The 22,367-nt window shown below is 44.1% G+C and overlaps 1 protein-coding gene across 1 annotated transcript in view; it reads left to right on the forward strand.

The window, feature by feature from the left end:
* Nucleotides 1-22,367, forward strand: part of RBM44 (RNA binding motif protein 44) — a 109,873-nt gene that overhangs the window by 46,683 nt on the left and 40,823 nt on the right. Inside the window, exon 4 of the mRNA XM_073635223.1 lies at nt 12,069-12,196. Coding sequence (XP_073491324.1) covers nt 12,069-12,196 — 128 coding nt within the window. The remainder of the gene's footprint in view (nt 1-12,068; nt 12,197-22,367) is intronic.

Genomic DNA, 22,367 nt, shown 5'->3' on the forward strand with positions numbered 1-22,367 from the left:
GCCCTGACTTAAACCCAATTGAGCATCTCTGGAGAGACCTAAAAATTGCTGTCCACCAACGTTTACCATCCAACCTGACAGAACTGCAGAGGATCTGCAAGGAGGAATGGCAGGGGATCCCCAAATACAGGTGTGAAAAACTTGTTGCATCTTTCCCAAAAAGACTCATGGCTGTATTAGATCAAAAGGGTTCTTCTACTAAATACTGAGCAAAGGGTCTGAATACTTAAGACCATGTGATATTTCAGTTTTTCTTTTTTAACCACTTAACAACTGGGCACTTAAACCCTCCTCCTGCCCAGACCAATTTTCAGCGCTCTCACACTTTGAATGACAATTACTCAGTCATGTAATACTGTACCCAAATTAACTTTTTGGTCCTTTTTTCATACAAATAGAGCTTTCTTGTGGTGGTATTTGATCACCTCTGGGTTTTTAATTTTTTGCGCTATAAATGAAAAAAGACCGAAAATTTTGAAAAAAAAACAAACATTTTCTGTGATAAAATTTTGCAAATGATTAATTTTTCTTCATAAGTTTTGGCCACAATTTATACTGCTACATATCTTTAGTGAAAAATAACCCAAATTAGTGGATATTATTTGGTCTTTGTGAAAGTTAGAGAGTCTACAAACTATGGTGCAAATCATAAAAAAATGATCACACCTGATGTACTGGTGGCCTATCTCATTTCTTGCGACCCCAAACAAGTCAGGAAAGTACAAATACCCCCCAAATGACCCCTTTTTTGAAAGTAGACAATCCAAGGTATTTAGTAAGATGCATGGTGAGCTTTTTGATGTCATTTTTTCCCACAATTCTTTGCAAAATGAAGATTTTTTTTTTTTTTCCCCCACAAAATTGTCATTGTAATAGGTTATTTCTCTCACATGGCATGTATATACCACAAATAGCACCCCGAAATACATTCTGCTACTGCTCCTGAGTATTACAATACCACATGTGTGGGACTTTTTCACAGCCTGGCCACATAGAGAGTCCCAACATGCAGGGAGCGCCATCATGTGTTCTAGGAGCATAAATTACACATCTAACTTGTTGACTACCTAATACACTTTTGAAGGCCCTGGAGCACCAGGACAACAACACGTGACTCTGATGTGGCACAGATGGCACTAATACGTGGCACTGATGACAGATGGCACTAATACGTGGCACTGATGACAGATGGCACTAATATGTGGCACTGATGACACGTGACACTGATGACAGATGGCACGTGACATTGACAGGTGGCACTGATGACAGTTGGCACTAATATGTGGCACTGATGACAGGTGGCACTGATGACAGATGGCACGTGACACTGACAGGTGGCACTGATGACAGATGGCACTATTATGTGGCACTGATGACAGATGGCACTTATACGCGGCACTGGGGACAGATGGCAGTGGGGGACAGATGGCAGGGACATGGCAGTGGGGGACAGATGGCAGGGACATGACAGTGGGGACAGATGACAGGGACATGGCAGTGGGGACACTTTTTTTTTTTTTTTTTTTTGTACACTTACCGCTGCAGCGGTTCGCTCTCCCTCCTCACACGCTGTCTCTGTGTGAGGAGGGAGAGCCGGCGATGAGAGATGATCTCATATGTTTACATATGAGATCAACTCTCATTGGCACCGCCGATCGCGCTGAAAACGGCCGCTATGATTGGCCGTTTTCAGTGATCTGTGACTGGCTGTGTCCAAGGGACACGGCCAGCACAGAACTTCCCCAATGCGTGCCCGCAGGAGCGCGCATTGCGGTAGTAAACAGGAGGACGTCCAGGGACGGCCTCCCTGCAATTAGCGTCCGCGCTGCAGCCGTCTTTCAGCTGTAGCACGGGCGTGAAGAGGTTAATAAATCTGCAAAAATGTCAACAATTCTGCGTTTTCCTTTCAATATGGGGTGCTGTGTGTACATTAATGAGGAAAAAAATTAACTTAAATGATTTTAGCAAATGGCTGCAATATAACAAAGAGTGAAAAACTTAAGGGGGTCTGAATACTTTCCGTCCCCACTGTAAATGAGTTCAAACACTCTGGAGTAGAGCTGCAAACATCGTCAGAACTGACTGAACATTGAGCTGTCCAGGATAACAGGAACAGAGGCCAGTGTTTGACTTGGAATCAGTGTTAATTTAGTCGACTAAAACATTTTAGTCGACTAAAATGACTAAAACCTTTTAGTCGACTAAATGAATACTATTTTAGTCAACTAAAATAGGAGTAAAACAATTGAGATGATTAAAATACGACTAAAACTAAAAGCCATTTTAGTCAAAAGACTAAAATGAGACTAAAACTAAAATGCCATTTTAGTCAAAAGACTAAAATAAGACTAAAACGAAAATGCCATTTTAGTCAAAAGACTATGACTTTAACTAAATTGCAATTACTGAAATGTACTGGAGATTTTAGTCGACTAAAACGTAGGACATTTTAGTCGACTGAAATGTACTGGAGATGTAGTCGACTAAATACGAATAAAACTAAAACAATTGCAGAAGACTAAAATGGGACTAAAACTAAAATGCCATTTTAGTCCTAAGACTAAAATTAACACTGCTTGGAAGAGTTTGTTTCTGACGCAAGATTTTAATGCAAGATCTTTAAAGTGGACCTGAACTCAGTGAAGATTTGTTATGGTATAGGGACCATTTGGAAATGTTAATTGTGAATATGCAGTGCCCTGACATTTACTCTGTCTTGAGTTCCCCTTCTAAAAAATAGCAGTGCACTTTTGCTATGTGAGGTCATCTGGGCGCACCTGTGATTGCAGCCTCGTAGCTGAATATCCAGAATGTGGGGTTTAACCACTTGCCGACCGCCTCACGCAGATATACTGCGGCAGAATGGCACGGGCAAGCAAAATCATGTACCTGGTACGTGATCTGCCTCCCGCGGGCCCCCCCCCCCCCATTGCCCGAGACGGTCGGCTTCTGTCCCTGAGTGATCAGAGGTGAGGGGGAGGCCATCCATTCGTGGCCCCCCCCCCCCCCCCCTCGCGATCGCTCCCAGCCAATAAAATCCTTCCTCTGCTGCTGTATAGTAAACAGCGGCAGAGGAAGTGATGTCATCTCTCCTTGGCTCGGTATTTTCCGTTACGGCGCAGAGGAGAGAAAACATCTAAGTGCACAACACACACACAGTAGAACACACCAGGCACACTTTACACCCCCTAATCACCCCCCCCCCCCCCCCCCCCCCCGTCACAGTAACACCAAGCAGTTTTTTTGTTTTTTTTTTTTCTGATTACTGCATTGGTGTCAGTTTGTGACAGTTAGGAGTGGTTAGTTAGTGTTAGCCCCCTTTAGGTCTAGGATACCCCCCCTAATAAAGTTTTAACCCCTTGATCACCCCCCGTCGCCAGTGTCCCTAAGCGATCATTTTTCTGATCGCTGTATTAGTGTCACTGGTGACGCTAGTTAGGGAGGTAAATATATAGGTTCGCCATCAGCGTTTTATAGTGTCAGGGACCCCCATATACTACCTAATAAAGGTTTTAACCCCTTGATTGCACCCTAGTTAACCCTTTCACCAGTGATCACCGTATAAATGTTACGGGTGACATTGGTTAGTTTATTTTTTATAGTGTCAGGGCACTCGCCGTTTATTACCGAATAAAGGTTTAGCACCCTGATCGCCCGGCAGTGATGTAAGTTAGGTGTTAGGGTCTGCGTCGCCCCAGGCAGCGTCAGGTTAGTGCCAGTACCGCTAACACCCACGCACGCACCATACACCTCCCTTAGTGGTATAGTATCTGAACGGATCAATATCTGATCCAATCAGATTTATACTAGGGTCCCCAGCAGTTTAGGGTTCCCAAAAACGCAGTGTTAGCGGGATCAGCCCAGATACCTGCTAGCACCTGCGTTTTGCCCCTCTGCCCAGCTCACCCAAGTGCAGTATCGACCGATCACTGCCACTTACAAAACAATAAACGCATAACTGCAGCATTCGCAGAGTCAGGCCTGATCCCTGCGATCGCTAACAGTTTTTTTTTTTTTGGTAGCGTTTTGGTGAACTGGCAAGCACCAACGGCCTAGTACACCCCGGTCGTAGTCAAACCAGTACTGCAGTAGGGCTGCAACGATTAATCGATAATGAAAATCGTTGTCGACGGTTTTCATTATCGATTAGTTGATCCGCTTGTTCTGCACCTTCCGTCCGTTTAAACCTTCTCTGTCCCACTGTGTACAAGGCGCCGCCGTATGACGCCGCATGTCCGCCTGTGTACAAGGCGCCGCCGTATGACGCCGCACGTCCGCGCCGCATGTCCGCCTGAGTACAAGGCGCCGCCGTATGACGAGGCACGCCTCCCCCTTTTGACGTCAGCTCCCCACTGAACTTCTCAGCCCCACCCGCTGCTGCCTCGAGGGAACAGAGAGGCAAGAAGCAGCTGTGAGGGGAGCTGAGCTGGCGAGCTGCACAGTACACACTAACTGTGAAAGGAAGGTAGCCAACAGTGATAGTAAAATAAACACAGTACATTTATGATAGTACCCCATTCTAGTATTAAAGGGGGGGGCCTTCATTGGTGTTCTGGGGGGGTGGGTGGAATAGTAGTGCCCCATTGGGTTTCCTGGGATTGGGGGAAATAGTGCCCCATTGCTGTTCCTGGAAGGGGGAGAAGAGTACCCCATTGGTGTTCCTGGGAGGGGAATAGTGCCCCATCATTGGTGTTCCTGGGAGGAATAGTGCCCCATCATTGGTGTTCCTGGGAGGAATAGTGCCCCATCATTGGTGTTCCTGGAGGAATAGTGCCCCATCATTGGTGTTCCCGGGAGGAATAGTGCCCCATCATTGGTGTTCCCGGGAGGAATAGTGCCCCATCATTGGTGTTCCCGGGAGGAATAGTGCCCCACCATTGGTGTTCCTGGGAGGAATAGTGCCCCATCATTTGTGTTCCCGGAGGAATAGTGCCCCATCATTGGTGTTCCCGGGAGGAATAGTGCCCAATCATTGGTGTTCCCGGGAGGAATAGTGCCCCATCATTGGTGTTCCCGGGAGGAATAGTGCCCCATCATTGGTCTTCCCGGGAGGAATAGTGCCCCATCATTGGTCTTCCCGGGAGGAATAGTGCCCCATCATTGGTGTTCCCGGGAGGAATAGTGCCCCACCATTGGTGTTCCTGGGAGGAATAGTGCCCCACCATTGGTGTTCCTGGGAGGAATAGTGCCCCACCATTGGTGTTCCTGGAGGAATAGTGCCCCATCATTGGTGTTCCTGGAGGAATAGTGCCCCATCATTGGTGTTCCTGGGAGGAATAATGCCCCATCATTGCTGTTCCCAGGAAGAATAAAGCCCCATCATTGCTGTTCCCAGGAAGAATAATGCCCCATCATTGCTGTTCCTGGGAGGAATAATGCCCCATCATTGCTGTTCCCAGGAAGAATAATGCCCCATCACTGGTGTTCCTGGGAGTAATAGCAGTGCATATAAATAATGAAGAATCATTTATTTATATAAAACTGTACAATACATAATATTAATTGCACTCCGTCTCCGCACTTTTTTTTTTTAACTTCTAGCTGCAAATAAAACGCATTATAAAAATGGCAGAGGGTGCTGCTGACACAATGACCTCAGAAAAAGGTGTGCGACCCAAATCTTCTAAGGCATGGGAGCATTTTAATTTAAATGCTGCAAAGAAGGTGGTCACCTGCAAACTTTGCAAAACGGAACTTGCATGGCACGGAAGCACAACAACAATGAACAAGCACATGAAACGGAAACACGTGGGGTTCACAGAGGATGGCGAAACATCAGGACGGTGAGTTAAAACCCAAATGATATATAGAGTTACACAGAAATAGTTTTTCCTGCATACTAATCATTCATATTATCTTTTTCATTGCAGAAAGAAACAGCACACCATGACAGAGTTTGTGCAGCAAAATCGTCCGTGCACTCCCCAGCAATTATTACAGATTCTATCGTGAAAATGCTAGTCACTGACATGCGGTCACTATCCCTGGTTGAAGACCGAGGATTTAAAAGCATGATCAGTGTACTGAACCCTGGATATACTTTACCATCAAGAACCCATTTTACCAAACTAGTGGAGAGAAAGTACCAGGAGGCATTTCAGAATGTGAAGGATGCCATCAGCGCTAATGAAAGCAGAATTGCCATTACTGTAGACATATGGACAAGTATAGCGACCGAGGCTTTCCTTGGCATTACATGCCACTACATAGCGGAGGATTAGAAGATGATTGCTATCTGCCTCACTACCATGCCTCTGGAAGACAGACCTACAGCAGCAAATATTGCAGAATGGTTGGAGGAAGTCACTGAAAAATTTGAAATTCCGGCTCAGAAAATAATTGCCATTGTGCATGACAATGGTGCAAATATTGTGGCTGCTGTGAAAATCCTGATGGACACGCATGGCTGGGCCAGTATCCGCTGCACTGGCCACACCTTGCAGCTGGTGATCAGTGCTGCGTTAAAGAATTCCGGAATTGAGAGAGCCGTTAGTGCTGCAAGAGGTCTAGTTGAACATTTTTTAAAAAGTTAGCTAGCCAGCAGCAAATTGAAGGAGAAACAAAAGCAAATGGGTACATCTGACTTCTTCAAGATGTACAGCTTCTTCAAGATGTAAGCACAAGATGGAATAGCACTTACTATATGGTTGAACGACTCATTGAACAAAGGTGGCCGGTAACTGAACTCTGTCTGACCCATCAGTTACACAAAGGGGCAAACGTTATCTGGACTTAAAACCAGACCAGTGGAGTATTCTTGAAGAACTTTCCACTGCTCTTAAGCCCTTTGAATGCTGCACTGTATTCATGAGTGGCCAAGAATATGTTACCCTATCATCCGTGCCTGCACTGGTAAAGGGGCTGTTGCGGTCCAATGAAGGTGCTTCATTTGAAACATCTCCGCTAAAGAGCTTCCAAGCCACTGCAACAGACCAACTTCAAAGCAGATGGAAGGGGATCCTTGAAGACGTCCCAAACACTGTAATCCTTTCCTCTGCCCTGGACCCACGATTTAGAAGACAAAAATTTTTATCACCAGAACAGATCATAAATGTGCAGGCAAAAGTACAGACAGAGGCGCTTGCTTTAAAAAGGGAGATGGTGGTGCAGCAGCAAATGACCACCACGTCGCCTGTAACTAGAGATGCTGAGACTTCAACATCTACAGCATCTCATTCTCTACTTGACATACTCCTTGAGTCTGGGGGCAGCAGTGAAGAGGAAGAGGGGCAACTTGAGGAGGATATTCAGCCACTTCCGAAGGAGGGAAACCCTTTGAATTGGTGGAAGGGTAACCAAGATAAATATCCTACTTTGGCAAAACTTGCAAAATCCTTCTTGTGCATCCCAGGCACCTCCACTCCATCAGAGCGCCTCTTTTCTGCTGCAGGCAACATTGTTTGTAAAAAGAGAGCCAGCCTTAGCCCCAAGCATGTTAACATGTTAACTTTTTTACATTCAAATGCAAAGTTTCTTGAACAGTTATAGTTCACCTCTTTTCAGAATATTTGTTGTTTTTGTACTACTGCAAAGTTGTGTAATGTTAATGTTAAAACGTTTGTTATTCTGCAGTTTGAGTGTAACACTCAGTTTTTCCATCATTACTTTTAAATAAACAAAAAAAATGGCACGTTACGTTTTTTTTTATGATTTTATCCGATTAATCGAAAAAATAATCGGCCGATTAATCGATTATGAAAATAATCGTTAGTTGCAGCCCTACACTGCAGTAACACTTAGTGACGTGGCGAGTCCCATAAGTGCAGTTCAAGCTAGTGAGGTGGCAAGCACAAGTAGCGTCCCGCTGCCACCAAGAAGAAGACAAACAGGCCCATCGTGCCTATAATGTCCTTCCTGCTGCATTCGCCAATCCTAATTGGGAACCCACCACTTCTGCAGCACCCGGGCTTCCCCCATTCACATCCCCAACCAAATGCAGTCGGCTGCATGAGAGGCATTTTCTTTGTCCTCCCGAATACCCCTACCCAACGAACCCCCCCAAAAAAAATGTCGTGTCTGCAGCAAGCGCGGATATAGGCGTGACACCCGCTATTATTGTCCCTCCTGTCCTGACAATCCTGGTCTTTGCATTGGTGAATGTTTTGAACGCTACCATACACTAGTTGAGTATTATCGTACAGCATTGCACAGACTAGGCACACTTTCACAGGGTCTCCCAAGATGCCATCGCATTTTGAGAGACCCGAACCTGGAACCGGTTACAGTTACAACAGTTACAAAAAAAAGTGTAAAAAGAAAATATATGAAATAAAAAAAATAGTTGTCGTTTTATTGTTCTCTCTTTCTCTATTCTCTCTGTATTGTTCTGCTCTTTTTTGCTGTATTCTATTCTGCAATGTTTTATTGTTATTATGTGTTGTCATGTTTGCTTTTCAGGTATACAATTTTTTTATACTTTACTGTGTTTTATTGTTAACCATTTTTTTGTCTTCAGGTACGCCATTCAGCTGCAGCGCGGATTTATTTATCTTGACAGCAACAGCGTTTGCTCCCACGATATATAAAGCCGTGACTCCAGCGGAGGTGATACATGCCGAAGCATGGGGGCAGCAGGGGCGGAGGAGCGATTTGCTCCTACCTTTTGCGGGAGGATGCCCCCATGCTTCGGCATATATAAATGGTGCATGTATGCCCATCATTAGAAGTGGGTGGATGAAGGGAGGTATTCTAATGGTGGGCATACCCACCGATCAATCTTTTTTTCGTTCTGCCCACAGGCTGCATGAAAAAAAAAGATTACAATATATGCCCAACAAGGACCAGCAACGTACTGGTATGTTGCTGGACTTTGAGTGGTTATACCAGAATGATGCCTGCAGGTTTAGGTATCATCTTGGTATCATTCTTTTCAGCCAGCAGTCGGCTTTCATGTAAAAGCAATCCTAGCGGCTAATTAGCCTCTAGACTGCTTTTACAAGCAGTGGGAGGGAATGCGCCCCCACCATCTTCCATGTTTTTCTCTGGCTCTTCTGTCTCAACAGGGAACCTGAGAATGCAGCTGGTGATTCAGCCAGCTGACCATAGAGCTGATCAGAGACCAGAGTGGCTCCAAACATCTCTATGGCCTATGAAACCGGAAGCTACGAGCATTTCATGACTTAGATTTCGCCGGATGTAAACCGCGCCATTGGGAAATTGGAAAGGCATTTTATCACACCGATCTTGGTGTGGTCAGATGCTTTAAGGGCAGAGGAGAGATCTAGGGTCTAATAGACCCCAATTTTTTCAAAAAAGAGTACCTGTCACTACCTATTGCTATTATAGGGGATATTTACATTCCCTGAGATAACATAAAAATGATTTTAAAAAAAATGAAAGGAACAGTTTAAAAATAAGATAAAAAAGCAAAAAAATTATAAAGGGGAAAAAAAAAGCACCCCTGCCCCCCCCTGCTCTCGCGCAAAGGCGAACACAAGCGTCGGTCTGGCGTCAAATGTAAACAGCAATTGCACCATGCATGTGAGGTATCAACGCAAAGGTCAGATCGAGGGCAGTAATTTTAGCAGTAGACCTCCTTTGTAAGTCTAAAGTGGTAACCTGTAAAGGCTTTTAAAAATGTATTTAGTTTGTCGCCACTGCACGTTTGTGCGCAATTTTAAAGCATGTCATGTTTGGTATCCATGTACTCGGCCTAAGATCATCTTTTTTATTTCATCAAACATTTGGGCAATATAGTGTGTTTTAGTGCATTAAAATTTTAAAAAGCGTGTTTTTTTCCCCCAAAAAAATGCGTTTGAAAAATCGCTGCGCAAATACTGTGTGGAAAAAAAAAATGAAACACCCACCATTTTAATCTGTAGGGCATTTGCTTTAAAAAAAAATATGTATAATGTTTGGGGGTTCAAAGTAATTTTCTTGCAAAAAAAATCATTTTTTCATGTAAACAAAAAGTGTCAGAAAGGGCTTTGTCTTCAAGTGGTTAGAAGAGTGGGGGATGTGTGGCATAAGCTCCTAAATGTTTTGCATAAAATGCCAGGACAGTTCAACCCCCCCCCCCCCCCAAATGACCCCATTTTGGAAAGTAGACACCCCAAGCTATTTGCTGAGGGGCATGTCGAGTCCATGGAATATTTTATATTGTGACACAAGTTGCGGGAAAAAGACAAATTTTTTTTTTTTTTTTTTTTTTTTGCACAAAGTTGTCACTAAATGATATATTGCTCAAACATGCCATGGGAATATGTGACATTACACCCCAAAATACATTCTGTTGCTTCTTCTGAGTATGGGGATACCACGTGTGAGACTTTTTGGGAGCCTAGCCGCGTACGGGACCCCGAAAACCAAGCACCGCCTTCAGGCTTTCTAAGGGCGTAAATTTTTGATTTCACTCTTCTCTGCCTATCACAGTTTCGGAGGCCATGGAATGCCCAGGTGTCACAAACCCCCCCCCCCCCCCCCCCCAAAATGACCCTATTTTGGAAAGTAGACACCCCAAGCTATTTGCTGAGAGGTATAGTGAGTATTTTGCAGACCTCACTTTTTGTCACAAAGTTTTGAAAATTGAAAAAAAAAAAAGTTTCTTGTCTTTTCAAAAACAAATGAGAGCTGCAAAATACTCACCATGCCTCTCAGCAAATAGCTTGGGGTGTCTACTTTCCAAAATGTAGTCATGGGGGGGGGGGTGCCATCTGGGCATTTTATGGTCTTCAAAACTGTGATCGGTAGTGAGGAGTGAAATTTACGCCCTTAGAAATCCTGAAGGCGATGATTGGTTTTCAGGGCCCCGTACGTAGCTAGGCTCCCAAAAAGTCCCACACATGTGGTATCCCCGTACTCAGGAGAAGCAGCTAAATGTATTTTGGGGTGCAATTCCACATATGCCCATGGCCTGTGTGAGCAATATATCATTTAGTGACAACTTTTTGTAATTTTGTTTTGTTTTTGTCATTATTCAATCACTTGGGACAAAAAAAAATAATATTCAATGGGCTCAACATGCCTCTCAGCAATTTCCTTGGGGTGTCTACTTTCCAAAATGGGGTCATTTGGGGGGGTTTTGTACTGCCCTGCCATTTTAGCACCTCAAGAAATGACATAGGCAGTCATAAACTAAAAGCTGTGTAAATTCCAGAAAATGTACCCTAGTTTGTAGACGCTATAACTTTTGCGCAAACCAATAAATATATGCTTATTGCCTTTTTTTTTTACCAAAGACATGTGGCCGAATACATTTTGGCCTAACTGTATGACTAAAATTGAGCTTATTGGATTTTTTTAATTAAAAAAAAGTAGAAAATATTTTTTTTTTTTGTTCAAATTTTTCGGTCTTTTTCCATTTATAGCGCAAAAAATAAAAACTGCAGAGGTGATCAAATACCATCAAAAGAAAGCTCTATTTGTGGGAAGAAAAGGACGCAAATTTCGTTTGGGTACAGCATTGCATGACCGCGCAATTAGCAGTTAAAGCGACGCAGTGCCAAATTGTAAAAAGTGCTCTGGTCAGGAAGGGGGTAAATCCTTCCCGGGCTGAAGTGGTTAAAGCAGTTCTACCTCTGACTGCTGAGAATTGGTGTCAATATTGTACTTCTCACTGCTTTCCTTGCTGGAGGCTATGATAGGAGACAAAGCACTGCCTCTACCAAGAAGGCCACCTCCACACAGAGAAACAGAACAGCTGCAGGGAGATCGCTAGAGCAATACTGTACTATTACCCTCTACCTGCAAAGGCAGTAGATGTGTGTGGGCACGTGGCAAAAATTATCCTAATTCACTTGCAATGTGGTTGCGGCATTGCACAGTGGTGCAGGAATTTATGGGATAAAACAGGAAGCGACCTCCTTGCTACCTGTCAAATGCCCTCTGAAAGGCAATCCTCAGAGGAATCACTCTTCAGAGAGTTATGCTAGTCTAAATTAGCCTTTTTGGGGGCACAAAGTCCAGAGTTCAGTAATGTACTGTATGAATTAGAATTGTAATGTTGCAGTATTAACTATAGTACCAAAGTACCTCTTATTGCAACTAGCAGCCTAATGTACTAATTTGTCAGTGAAAACTTTAAGCAAATGTACTTTGGATTATGTGGTTTCTTGTTTATGTGCACATAGGAATGGGGTGTGTATCCAAAACTTCAACTATCGTCTGAGCTCCCAGTCTTCATCCCCAACCGGTTGAATCTGAGCCAATTTGAAAAAGTTACAGAGTACCTGGCAGAGCATCATACAGATGTTACCAGGTAAGTGTTGGCACCAGTGTACTCTTGCGCGCTTTAGGTGCAGTGTGTTAAAAGAAATTCTGCTTTCTGTATCTTTGATGCATTTTCATCAAAATGCACGTTATATAGGGTTCAATGCATCTAAAGTGTACTGCACAGATGTGAACAGGGCCTTAGAATGGCTTGTGAGTCCCACATATACAAAAGAATAACTGCTCTAGAGAACTGACTAAATATTTCTCTAACTTCCATTTTGGAGTTTGTAGCTCCACCCTCTCAACAGTTGTTAACCGGTTCCGGACCAGCTGCCGCAGTTACACTGTGGCAGGTTGGCCCGGCTGCATGAAGCATCGTAGCAATACGTCCACCTGGGGGGCACGCGCGACGTTTGGATTTGATCCAGAACCGATCAATGGCCAGACCAATGGTATCTGGATTGGACCTGGTGATCGCTCCTGGCGAATGAGATCCTTCTCCTGCATGTGTAAATGTAAACACAGCAGGTTAAGGGATGACATCTCTCCTCATGGAAGTCTTTTCGTTCCAGAGAGAGGAGAGAAGATATCTGAGTAAGTGCACCAACACTACACTGACACCAGTTCATGTAGGTACACTTGCACACCCCCCCCCCCCCCAGTAAACCCCTTCACCCCCGTCACTGTGTCACCCAGTGCAGTGTTCATATTTTTTTTTTATCACTGTACTGGTGTCATTACTGACAAAAATCAGCGTTCGGATACTTATTGTAGGCCCAGATAGGTCTAGGGACCACTCCTAACCCCCCCCCCTAATAAAGGTTTAACCCCTTGATCACCCCCTGTCACCAGTGATCACTGTATTAGTGTCACGGGTGACGCTGGTTAGCTAGTTTATTTTTTATAGCGTATGGGGACACGCCGTATTTTACCTATATAAAAGTTTAACCCCCTGGTCATCCGGTGGGTGATATCAGGTTTTAGTGTCAGATAGGGTCTGCGTCGCCCCAGGCAGCGTCAGATTAGTGCCAGTACCGCTAACACCCACACACGCACCATACACCTCCCTTAGTAGTATAGTGTCTGAACGGATCGATATCTGATCAGATTTATACTAGCGTCCCCAGTAGTTTAGGGTTCCCAAAAACGCAGTGTTAGCGGGATCAGCCCAGATACCTACTAGCACTTGCATTTAGCCCCCCTGCCTAGCCCACCCAAGTGCATTATCAATCGATCACTGTCACTTACAAAACACAACATAACTGCAGTGTTTGCAGAGTCAGGCCTGATCCCTGCGAACACTAACAGTTTTTTTTTTTTTTTTGAAGCAGTTGCTGACAGTCAGGAGCTCTTTTTCCTTTGAGTCTCACTACTGTACCAGTAAATTTAGAGACCAAAATGTCAAATTGAAGGTACAATAGTGAAGAGGCCTATATGTTTGAGCATGACAGATTGTGAAGAGGAAGTCCCTCATCTGTCAGATTCAGGCTCAGAATACGAACTGGTAGACAGCAGCGGTACCCTGACAGATAGCTCTGACGATGGAGTTGTGGTTCCTGCCAAGGTCAGGCTTACCCGACCCCGTTCTGCTGTTATTGAGGTGCAAGAACTGCAGGGCTCTCGTATGTAGCAGAGAGCCAGTACTAGTGCCACTCATCCTTCTGGTGAACTGGCAAGCACCAGCGGCCTAGAACATCCAGGCCGTACATCCAGCACTGCAGGAACACTTGGTGATGTGGCGAGTCCCATAAGTGCAGTTCAAGCTGGCGTGGTGGCTAGCACGAGTAGTGTCCCGCTGCCACCAAGAAGAAGACAAAGACTGGCGCGTCTAGCCCATAGTGCCCTTCCTGCTGCATTCGCCAATCCTAATTGGGAGCCCACCATTTCTGCAGCACCCGTACTTCCCCCATTCACTGGCCAACCCAGAATTCAGGTGGAAACAGTTGATTTTACGTCACTTGATTTTTATTCGCTGTTTTTCACGGAAGATCTATTGTGGGCCAAAGCAATTTGTATGCTGGTCAATTCATCGCCGCTAATCCCCAGTTGACCCTTGCCAGAGATTGGAGACCTATTACGGTCTCCGAATTTAAGAACCTTCCTGGGCCTATCCCTCCTCATAGGCATAACTAAAAATAGTGAGTTGCGGTCATATTGGTCCACTGACCCAATTCACCATATGCCCGTGTTCTCTGCCTCCATGACCAGGACACGATACGAGCAGATCTTGCGGTTCATGCACTTCAACGATTATTAACTCTGACGCCCTCGGGGTGACCCTGGATTTGATCAGCTCTACAAAATTCGGCCCCTTGTAAACCACTTCAACCAACATTTTGCAGCTTGCTTACTCCCTATCAAGTTGTCTCTGATTGCGTTTTCTGGCCGCTTGTCTATCAAACAGTATGTTCCCAATAAGCGTGCCAGATATGGGGTCAAGATGTATAAGCTCTGTGACAGGGCAACAGGCTATACATATAGTTTTATGGTTTACAAGGGAAAAGATAGTCACGTAGAGCCGGAGAACTGCCTAGACTACATAGGGAGCACTGGCAAGATTGTGTGTCACCCTTATTCGGAAAGGGGTACCACTTGTACGTGGACAATTATTACATGAGTGTGCCACTTTTTAGTCACCTTTTTGATTATGGAATTGGCGCATGTGGCACCGAGCAATATAATCCCTGGGGCTTCCCCCAATGGCTTGTAGAATCCCAAATTAGACGGGGGGAGAGAGCCTGCTTAAAGTGTAATAATTTGTTAGCAGTGAAGTGGAGGGATTCACAATGTTTTCGTTCTGTCCTCTCTTCACGCAGATACGACAGTCCAAATTTTTTGGGTGACTGGTGTTGTAGAAAAACCCCTCTGTGTCCACGAATACAACCTTAATATGGGAGGGGTGGACCTCAACGATCAGTTGTTGGCGCCGTACCTAATTGCCCGTAAGGCCAGACGCTGGTACAAAAAAGTGTCTGTATATTTATTTCAATTGGCTCTGCTGAACGCTTTTGTGCTATACAAAGCTTCAGGACGGACTGGATCCTTTCTTAAATTCCAGGAAGAGGTCGTCACAGCCCTTCTGTTTCCAGACTGTGCTGTGGCCCACCTTCCCAATGCAAATGCATTGAGCCAGCTACATGAGAGGCTTTTTCCGTATGTCCTCCCTGGTACCCCTACCCAAAGAACACCCCAAAGAAGATGTTGTGTCTGCAGAAAACACGGATTTAGGCGTGACACCCGCTTTTATTGTCCCTCCTGCCCTGACCAACCTGGTCTCTACATCGGTGACTGTATCAAACGCTACCACACACTAGTTGAGTATTAGCGTAGGGTACAGCACTACACAGTCCTAGGGCACAATAACACAGGGTCTCAAAAGATGTGATGGCCGTCACATTTCAAGAGACCCTAATCTGCAACGTTCAGGTTAGTTTTTATAAAAGTGAAAAAAAAAACACAAAAACATAAAATTAAAAAGCCAAAAATAGTTGTGGTTTTATTTTTCTTCTCTGCTCTATTGTTCTCTCTCATGTTCCCTCTCTACTCTCCGCTCTATTGTTCGCTCACTATTGTTGTATATCTGTTGTTCTCTCTCGGTTTTATTTTTAGTATGTTTTATTGTATTTGCTTTGCAGGAATGGTATGTTATACTGTAATGTTACTTTGCTTTATTGTTAGCCATCATTTGCTTAGCAGGTACACCATTCAGCTGCAGCACGGGTTTATTTATTCTGACATCGTTTGATCCCACGATATGTAAAGCCGTGACTCCAGCGCTGTCGGAGGTGATTTCATCACCACAGTTTAAAAAAAGAGCATATATGCCGAAGCATGGGGGCAGGGGTGGAGGAGCGATTTGCTCCTAAAATTAGGGGCGGATTGCCCCCATGCTTCTGCATATATTTTTTAGGCACAGATTGCGTTACAATAAAACATCAAAGCATCTGTGGTCAGATGCTTTGAGGGCAGAGGAGAGATCTAGGGTCTAATAGACCCCAATTTTTTAAATAAAGAGTACCTGTCACTACCTATTGCTATCATAGAGGATATTTACATTCCCTGAGATAATAAAAAAAAAATGAAAGGTACAGTTTAAAAATAAAAAAAGCAAAATAAATAATTGAAAAAAAAAAAGCACCCCTGTCAGCCCCTGCTCTCGCACAAAGGCGAACGCAAGCGTCGGGCACGGCGTCAAACGCCAATTGCACCATGCATGTGAGGTATCACCGCGAAGATCGGATCGAGGGCAGTTATTTTAGCAGTAGACCTCCTCTGTAAATCTAAAGTGGTAACCTGTAAAGACATTTAAATGCTTTTAAAAATGTATGTAGTTAGTCGCCGCTGCACGTTTGTGCTCCATTTTAAAGCATGTTGTGTTTGGTATCCATGTACTCGGCCTAAGATCATCTTTTTTATTTCATCAAACATTTGGACAATATAGTGTGTTTTAGTGCATTAAATTTTTAAAAAGTGTGTTTTTTCAAAAAAAAAAAGCGTTTGAAAAATCGCTGCGCAAATACTGTGTAAAAAAAAAATGAAACACCCACCGTTTTAATCTGTAGGGCCTTTGCTTTAAAAAATATATAATGTTTGGGGGTTCAAAGTAATTTTCTTGCAAAAAAAATTTTTTTTCTTGTAAACAAAAAGTGTCAGAAAGGGCTTTGTCTTCAAGTGGTTAGAAGAGTGGGTGATGTGTGATAGCTTCTAAATGTTGTGCATAAAATGCCAGGACAGTTCAACCCCCCCCCCCTCCAAATTACCCCATTTTGGAAAGTAGACACTTCAAGCTATTTGCTGAGAGGCATGTCGAGTCCATGGAATATTTTATATTTTGACACAAGTTGCGGGAAAAAGACAATTTTTTTTTTTTTTTTTGCACAAAGTTGTCACTAAATGATATATTGCTCAAACATGCCATGGGAATATGTGAAATTACACCCCAAAATACATTCTGTTGCTTCTCCTGAGTACAGGGATACCACATGTGTGAGACTTTTTGGGAGCCTAGCCGCATACGGGACCCCGAAAACCAAGCACCGCCTTCAGGTTTTCTAAGGGTGTAAATTTTTGATTTCACTCCTCACTGCCTATCACAGTTTCGGAGCCCCCCCCTCCCAAATGACCCCATTTTGGAAAGTAGACACCCCAAGCTATTTGCTGAGAGGTATGGTGAGTATTTTGCAGGTCTCGCTTTTTGTCACAAAGTTTTGAAAATTGAATAAAGAAAAAAAAAATACATTTTTCTTTTCTTTCTTCATTTTCAAAAACAAATGAGAGCTGCAAAATACTCACTATGCCTCTCATGTCTACTTTCCAAAATGGGGTCATTTGGGGGGTTTTGTGCCATCTTGGCATTTTATGGCCTGCAAAACTGATAGGTAGTGAGGAGTGAAATCAAACATTTACGCCCTTAGAAATCCTGAAGCCTTGGTTTTCGGGAGGCTAGGCTCCCAAAAAGTCCCACACGTGGTATCTCCGTACTCAGGAGAAGCAGAAGGATGTATTTTGGGGTGTAATTCCACGTATGCCCATGGCATGTTTGAGGGGTCATTTGGGGGGGCTTTGTGCCATCTTGGCATTTTATTGACTTATTCACTTGAGAAAGCATCGCGCATGCGCCCCACGGCCATTGTGCATGCTCTGAAACGCGTTGTGTCTCACTCTCCACCCGGCTGACGTCACACGCAGGCTCTGCGAGCTGTCCTCTCCTTCCCTGCATGAGCGGCGGTTCCCGTCCCGGTTCTCTGTCCTCTATTGCAGCAACGGATCAGCGACACCTCCTCAGCTTGTGTTCCATCCGCAGCCTATTATCAGTTACATATTCATGGAGAGCTTTGTTTCTTGCCAATATGTAAGTGGCTATTTTTCCTGTTATTACATTGAATAAAGCAGTTTTACTTAGAGGCGCTCCTGTCTCTCTCTTTTTTTTCCTGGATGACTCCGAGCTGGCTTCACTCCTGAGAAGAGCTGCCCTTTGCTGACTGTGTTACAACTATCTTCCCTACCAGCAAATCATCCATCATCAGCTTTTATTGGTGTTAATTATAGACTCATTTATGGACCTATTGTTTTATACATAATTTTAGAATTTTCTAGAGCTTTTATTGCCTGTTTTTTTATGGTTTAACAGTAATTCCGAGCGCCATTCATGTATGTATATGTTTTTTTCTTGGCATTTTATGGCCTTCAAAACTGTGATGGGTACTATTGCTATCGTAGGGGATATTTACATTCCCTGAGATAACAATAAAAATGATTAACAAAATAAATAAATTAAAGTAACAGTTTAAAAATAAAAAAGCAAAATAAATAAATAAAAAAAAAAGCACACCTGTCCCCGCGTGCTTGCGCGCAAAGGTGAACGCAAGCGTTAGTCTGCTGTCATTGCCGCGTTTACATGCCGCATTTGCTTTTAGAAGCGCTTGAAAAAATATATATTTCTTTATCGTACATCATATGGGACACAGAGCCTTAAGTAATTACTTAATGGGTTATGGGCCATCTTCAGGTGTTCACACTGGTATACCCAATCAAGGAAGTTCACTCCCTATATAACTCCTCCTCCTTCCAGGAGCACATCAGTTTTTTCGCCAGTGTCTAAGGTGTTGGTCACGAGTGAAGATGTGCTCTGAGGAGCTCCAGGAGGGATTCATGCTGGATTTAAAAAACCTCCACTACCGGATCCATCCACGCCACTGAGGCCACAGGATGGTACCTGGGCCTCGCATAGAAGAACAAGGTTTTGCCTGTAACGCTTCTCTTTGAGGGCTGGACCCTAGGAACAAGGACTCTTTTTGGTCATGCTACATCACCTAAAGATTTCCTGAGGGGTGCTATAAAGGGCCAAAGGAGTGAAACCCCTATAAAAAGGGACCCGGTCTTTGAGCGTTTACTAAACGCTGCCCGCCGTGATGGGTGAAGTTTGGATCTGTCTGTTTCAACAGTATCCTGCAGCGAGGAAAAGGTAAGGGAAGAAGCTTAGGAACTGCAAAGTCCACCTATGCCTTCCTTTTTTCCATATGTAAACATTGTAAATGCCTTAAAATCTCCTCTAGAGGGAGTAAAATTACCTTGTGCAGAAGCTCTGTGTCCAGCTACAAACAGCAGTGTGTGTCCCAGTAGCAGGTGGGGGTTTGTAATTGAACTAAATGTTCCTCTTCCCCCCGCCCCCTTTGGGGAAACTAAGGGGCTGGGGGTACAGCATTTTTTAGTAAAAAACTGTATTACATCTATTACATCCTACATTGGGTAGTGTTGCATGTCTAAATAAATGCAAGGAAGCCAGCTTCACATTAAATTGGCAAAATGACAGCGCTAAACTATATAAGCCTCAACTTCTAAATAAAATGATTCCCCCCCCCCCCATAGAGGAGTGCGGGGCGGCTTATTGTACATCTTGTGGTTAGGGAGTTTAGCGGCCAACCAGAGAGAATTTGAGATCTTAAAACGTTTTTCTATGTTTTACCTGCCTTTAAAGTTGTGCCCATGCAAAAGCAGACCTGCCAGGAAAGGCAGATGGCGGGCGGCAGCCTCCTCTCCTTCGGGTCTGCTTTCAGACCCAAATGCCATGCGAGGAGGGCGGGTCACTAAAGGGGCATGGCTAAGGCAAGCAGCGCCATGTGCAGGACTTGGCATCCTCGTGGAACACATGGCACCCGCACTGGGGAATAATCAGGCTTACACCTGAAACCTCTTCAAGAAAGCCGGCACTCTTAGGACAAACAGTCTCTATCAGAGCAGCTAAAAGGCTGTCACACAGGACACAGGAGCACTGAGTCAAGTAAGCGATGTATCAGGCATTTCCAGTACAGGAAAATACAATTGTTATTCAGCATCAAAAGCTGATCTGTATGGTAGCAGTTACTACTATTGCTCAGCAAATAGTATATTTGTCTTTAAAGTGCCTCTGCTTTTGTGTTTAGCATTATGACTTCCAGAACTACCACAAAGGTACCAAAAATTCCACCCCTAGGCGCTGGGAACTCCAGTCTTGCCTCCACACTGTCATTCTCTCCGGAGATACCAGATATGGCAAGCCAGGGTGAGTCATTGGAACCTATTGATGGTGCATCTCTTTCTCACACTTCAGCCCCTGTATACGTGACTGAAGATACATTTTTCTCTGCCCTGCAGGGCTTAGAAGGAAGATTAGCGGCTTTAATCGCATCTTCCCAAGTGGATAGAAAGCGTACTAGATCCCCTTCCCCCACTTCAAACCCTTTACCAAGGGAACAGTGGGCACAGGATGAGGTATTACCCTCAGACGATCATATAGAAAAACAAGCCGATTATTCCGCTGTGGAGGAAACAACAGTTGATGAACCTTTTACAACCTCGCAATCTGAGACATTGATGGTACAAACTCTTACGGAGATGGATCGTTCTACTTTCATGCTACCTCTAACAGAGTCAGCTGAAAGTTCGGTCTCTTTCTTGGGTTCTTTAAGACCCTTCCAAACCTTTCATGCGTTTCAGGTCCATGTATTACTAGAAAAGCTTAATTATGCTGAATGAGCTCACCCGAATAAGCATTTTTCTCCCTCCAAAGAGATTCTCAGTTCTCTATGCCATGGAGGAGAAATTCTCAAAAAGATAGAAAGTACCAGCAGTTGACGCTGCGATTTCCAACATCAATAAAAATGTAACTTGTCCAGTAGACAATGCACAAATGCCTAAAGATCCAACAGCTAAAAAGTTGGCATTTCTGTTAAAAACCTCTTTTGCCTTGGCAGGTGCCTTTTCTCAGCCTGCAGTCGCTGCAATATGCATCTATCAGTCCCTAAATGACCAGTTCGAAGGGGCCCTTAAGGAGGTCCATGCACAACAGGCCCGTGAGTTAGCTGAACTACCAGATGTGTTGGTGATACTGTGGGATCAGTTCTCACCGATCTATGCATTTCCCCTTATTCAATTGCTGCCTCAAGCTGGAAGGAAAACCGGTAATTCTGGCAGCACCAGCATGGCCCAGAAGGTCATGGTATGCAGAAATCATAAAGAAGGCAGTGGAGGATCCATATTCTCTTCCGCTAAGGCCAGACCTGCTCTCACAGGGCCTGATATTCCATCCTAGTTTACGAATGTTAAATTTAACAGCCTGGCTATTAAAACCCACATTCTGAAGAAACGTGGGCTTTCCCAGTCAGTTATCTCTACTTTGATTAATGCAAGGAAATCAACTTCCAGAACTATATATTATAGAGTGTGGGAGGCTTCTGTTTCCTGGTGTGAATCCAAGGGTTGGCACCCTCGGAGATATATCATAGGCAGAATTCTTGCCTTTCTACAATTAGGCGTAGAGGTGAAGTTAGCCTTGAGTACTATTAAGGGCCAATTCTCAGCCTTATCGATTTTATTTCAAACACCACTTGCTACACATTCTTAGTCCGGGGTTTTATGTAAGGGGTGATGCGAATTAATCTGCCAGTTTAATCACCTGTGAGCCCTTGGGACTTGAACTTAGTTTTGTCAGTGTTACAAAAACAGCCATTTGAACCGATACAGCATATTCCCTCGGAATTGGCTGCATTTTGTGTAAAGCGCCATGGTTGATTATTCATGAGGACAGAGTGGTGTTACGCCCTCGTCCAGACTTTTTACCAAAAGTGGTTTCAGATTTTCAACTGAACCAAGATATTGTCCTGCCATCGTTTTTTTTCCCAAAACCATGTTCCAGGAAAGAGAAGTCACTACATTGTCTTGATGTGGTGAGAGCAGTGAAAATCTATTTTAAGACAACTGCTCAGATTCGTAAGACTGATGTCTTATTTATTCTGCCAGAGGGTCCTAAGAAAGGACAGGCAGTGTCAAAATCCATGGTCGCTACGTGGATTCGGCAAGTTATAATTCAAACTTATAATTTAAGGGGTAAGGTTCCCCCTTTTCAAGTTAAGGCGCACTCGGCGCAGTGTGCTGCAGGCAGCAGTATAAGTCCTCAAGTCTGGGGGTACCCTGCGGGTTGTCTCTTCCTCCCCTCAAGTAGCATTGCTATGGGACGTCCCATTAAGTAATTACCTAAGGCTCTGTGTCCCATGATGTACGATAAAGAAAATAGGATTTTTATTACAGCTTACCTGTAAAATCCTTTTCTTGGAGTACATCATGGGACACAGAGGTCCCTCCCCTCTTTTTGGGATTTAAGTATATTGCTTTGCTACAAAAACTGATGTGCTCCTGGAAGGAGGAGGGGTTATATAGGGAGTGAACTTCCTTGATTGGGT

This window comes from Aquarana catesbeiana, linkage group LG06, assembly GCF_042186555.1.
Source record: "Aquarana catesbeiana isolate 2022-GZ linkage group LG06, ASM4218655v1, whole genome shotgun sequence".
Classification (NCBI taxonomy): domain Eukaryota; kingdom Metazoa; phylum Chordata; class Amphibia; order Anura; family Ranidae; genus Aquarana; species Aquarana catesbeiana.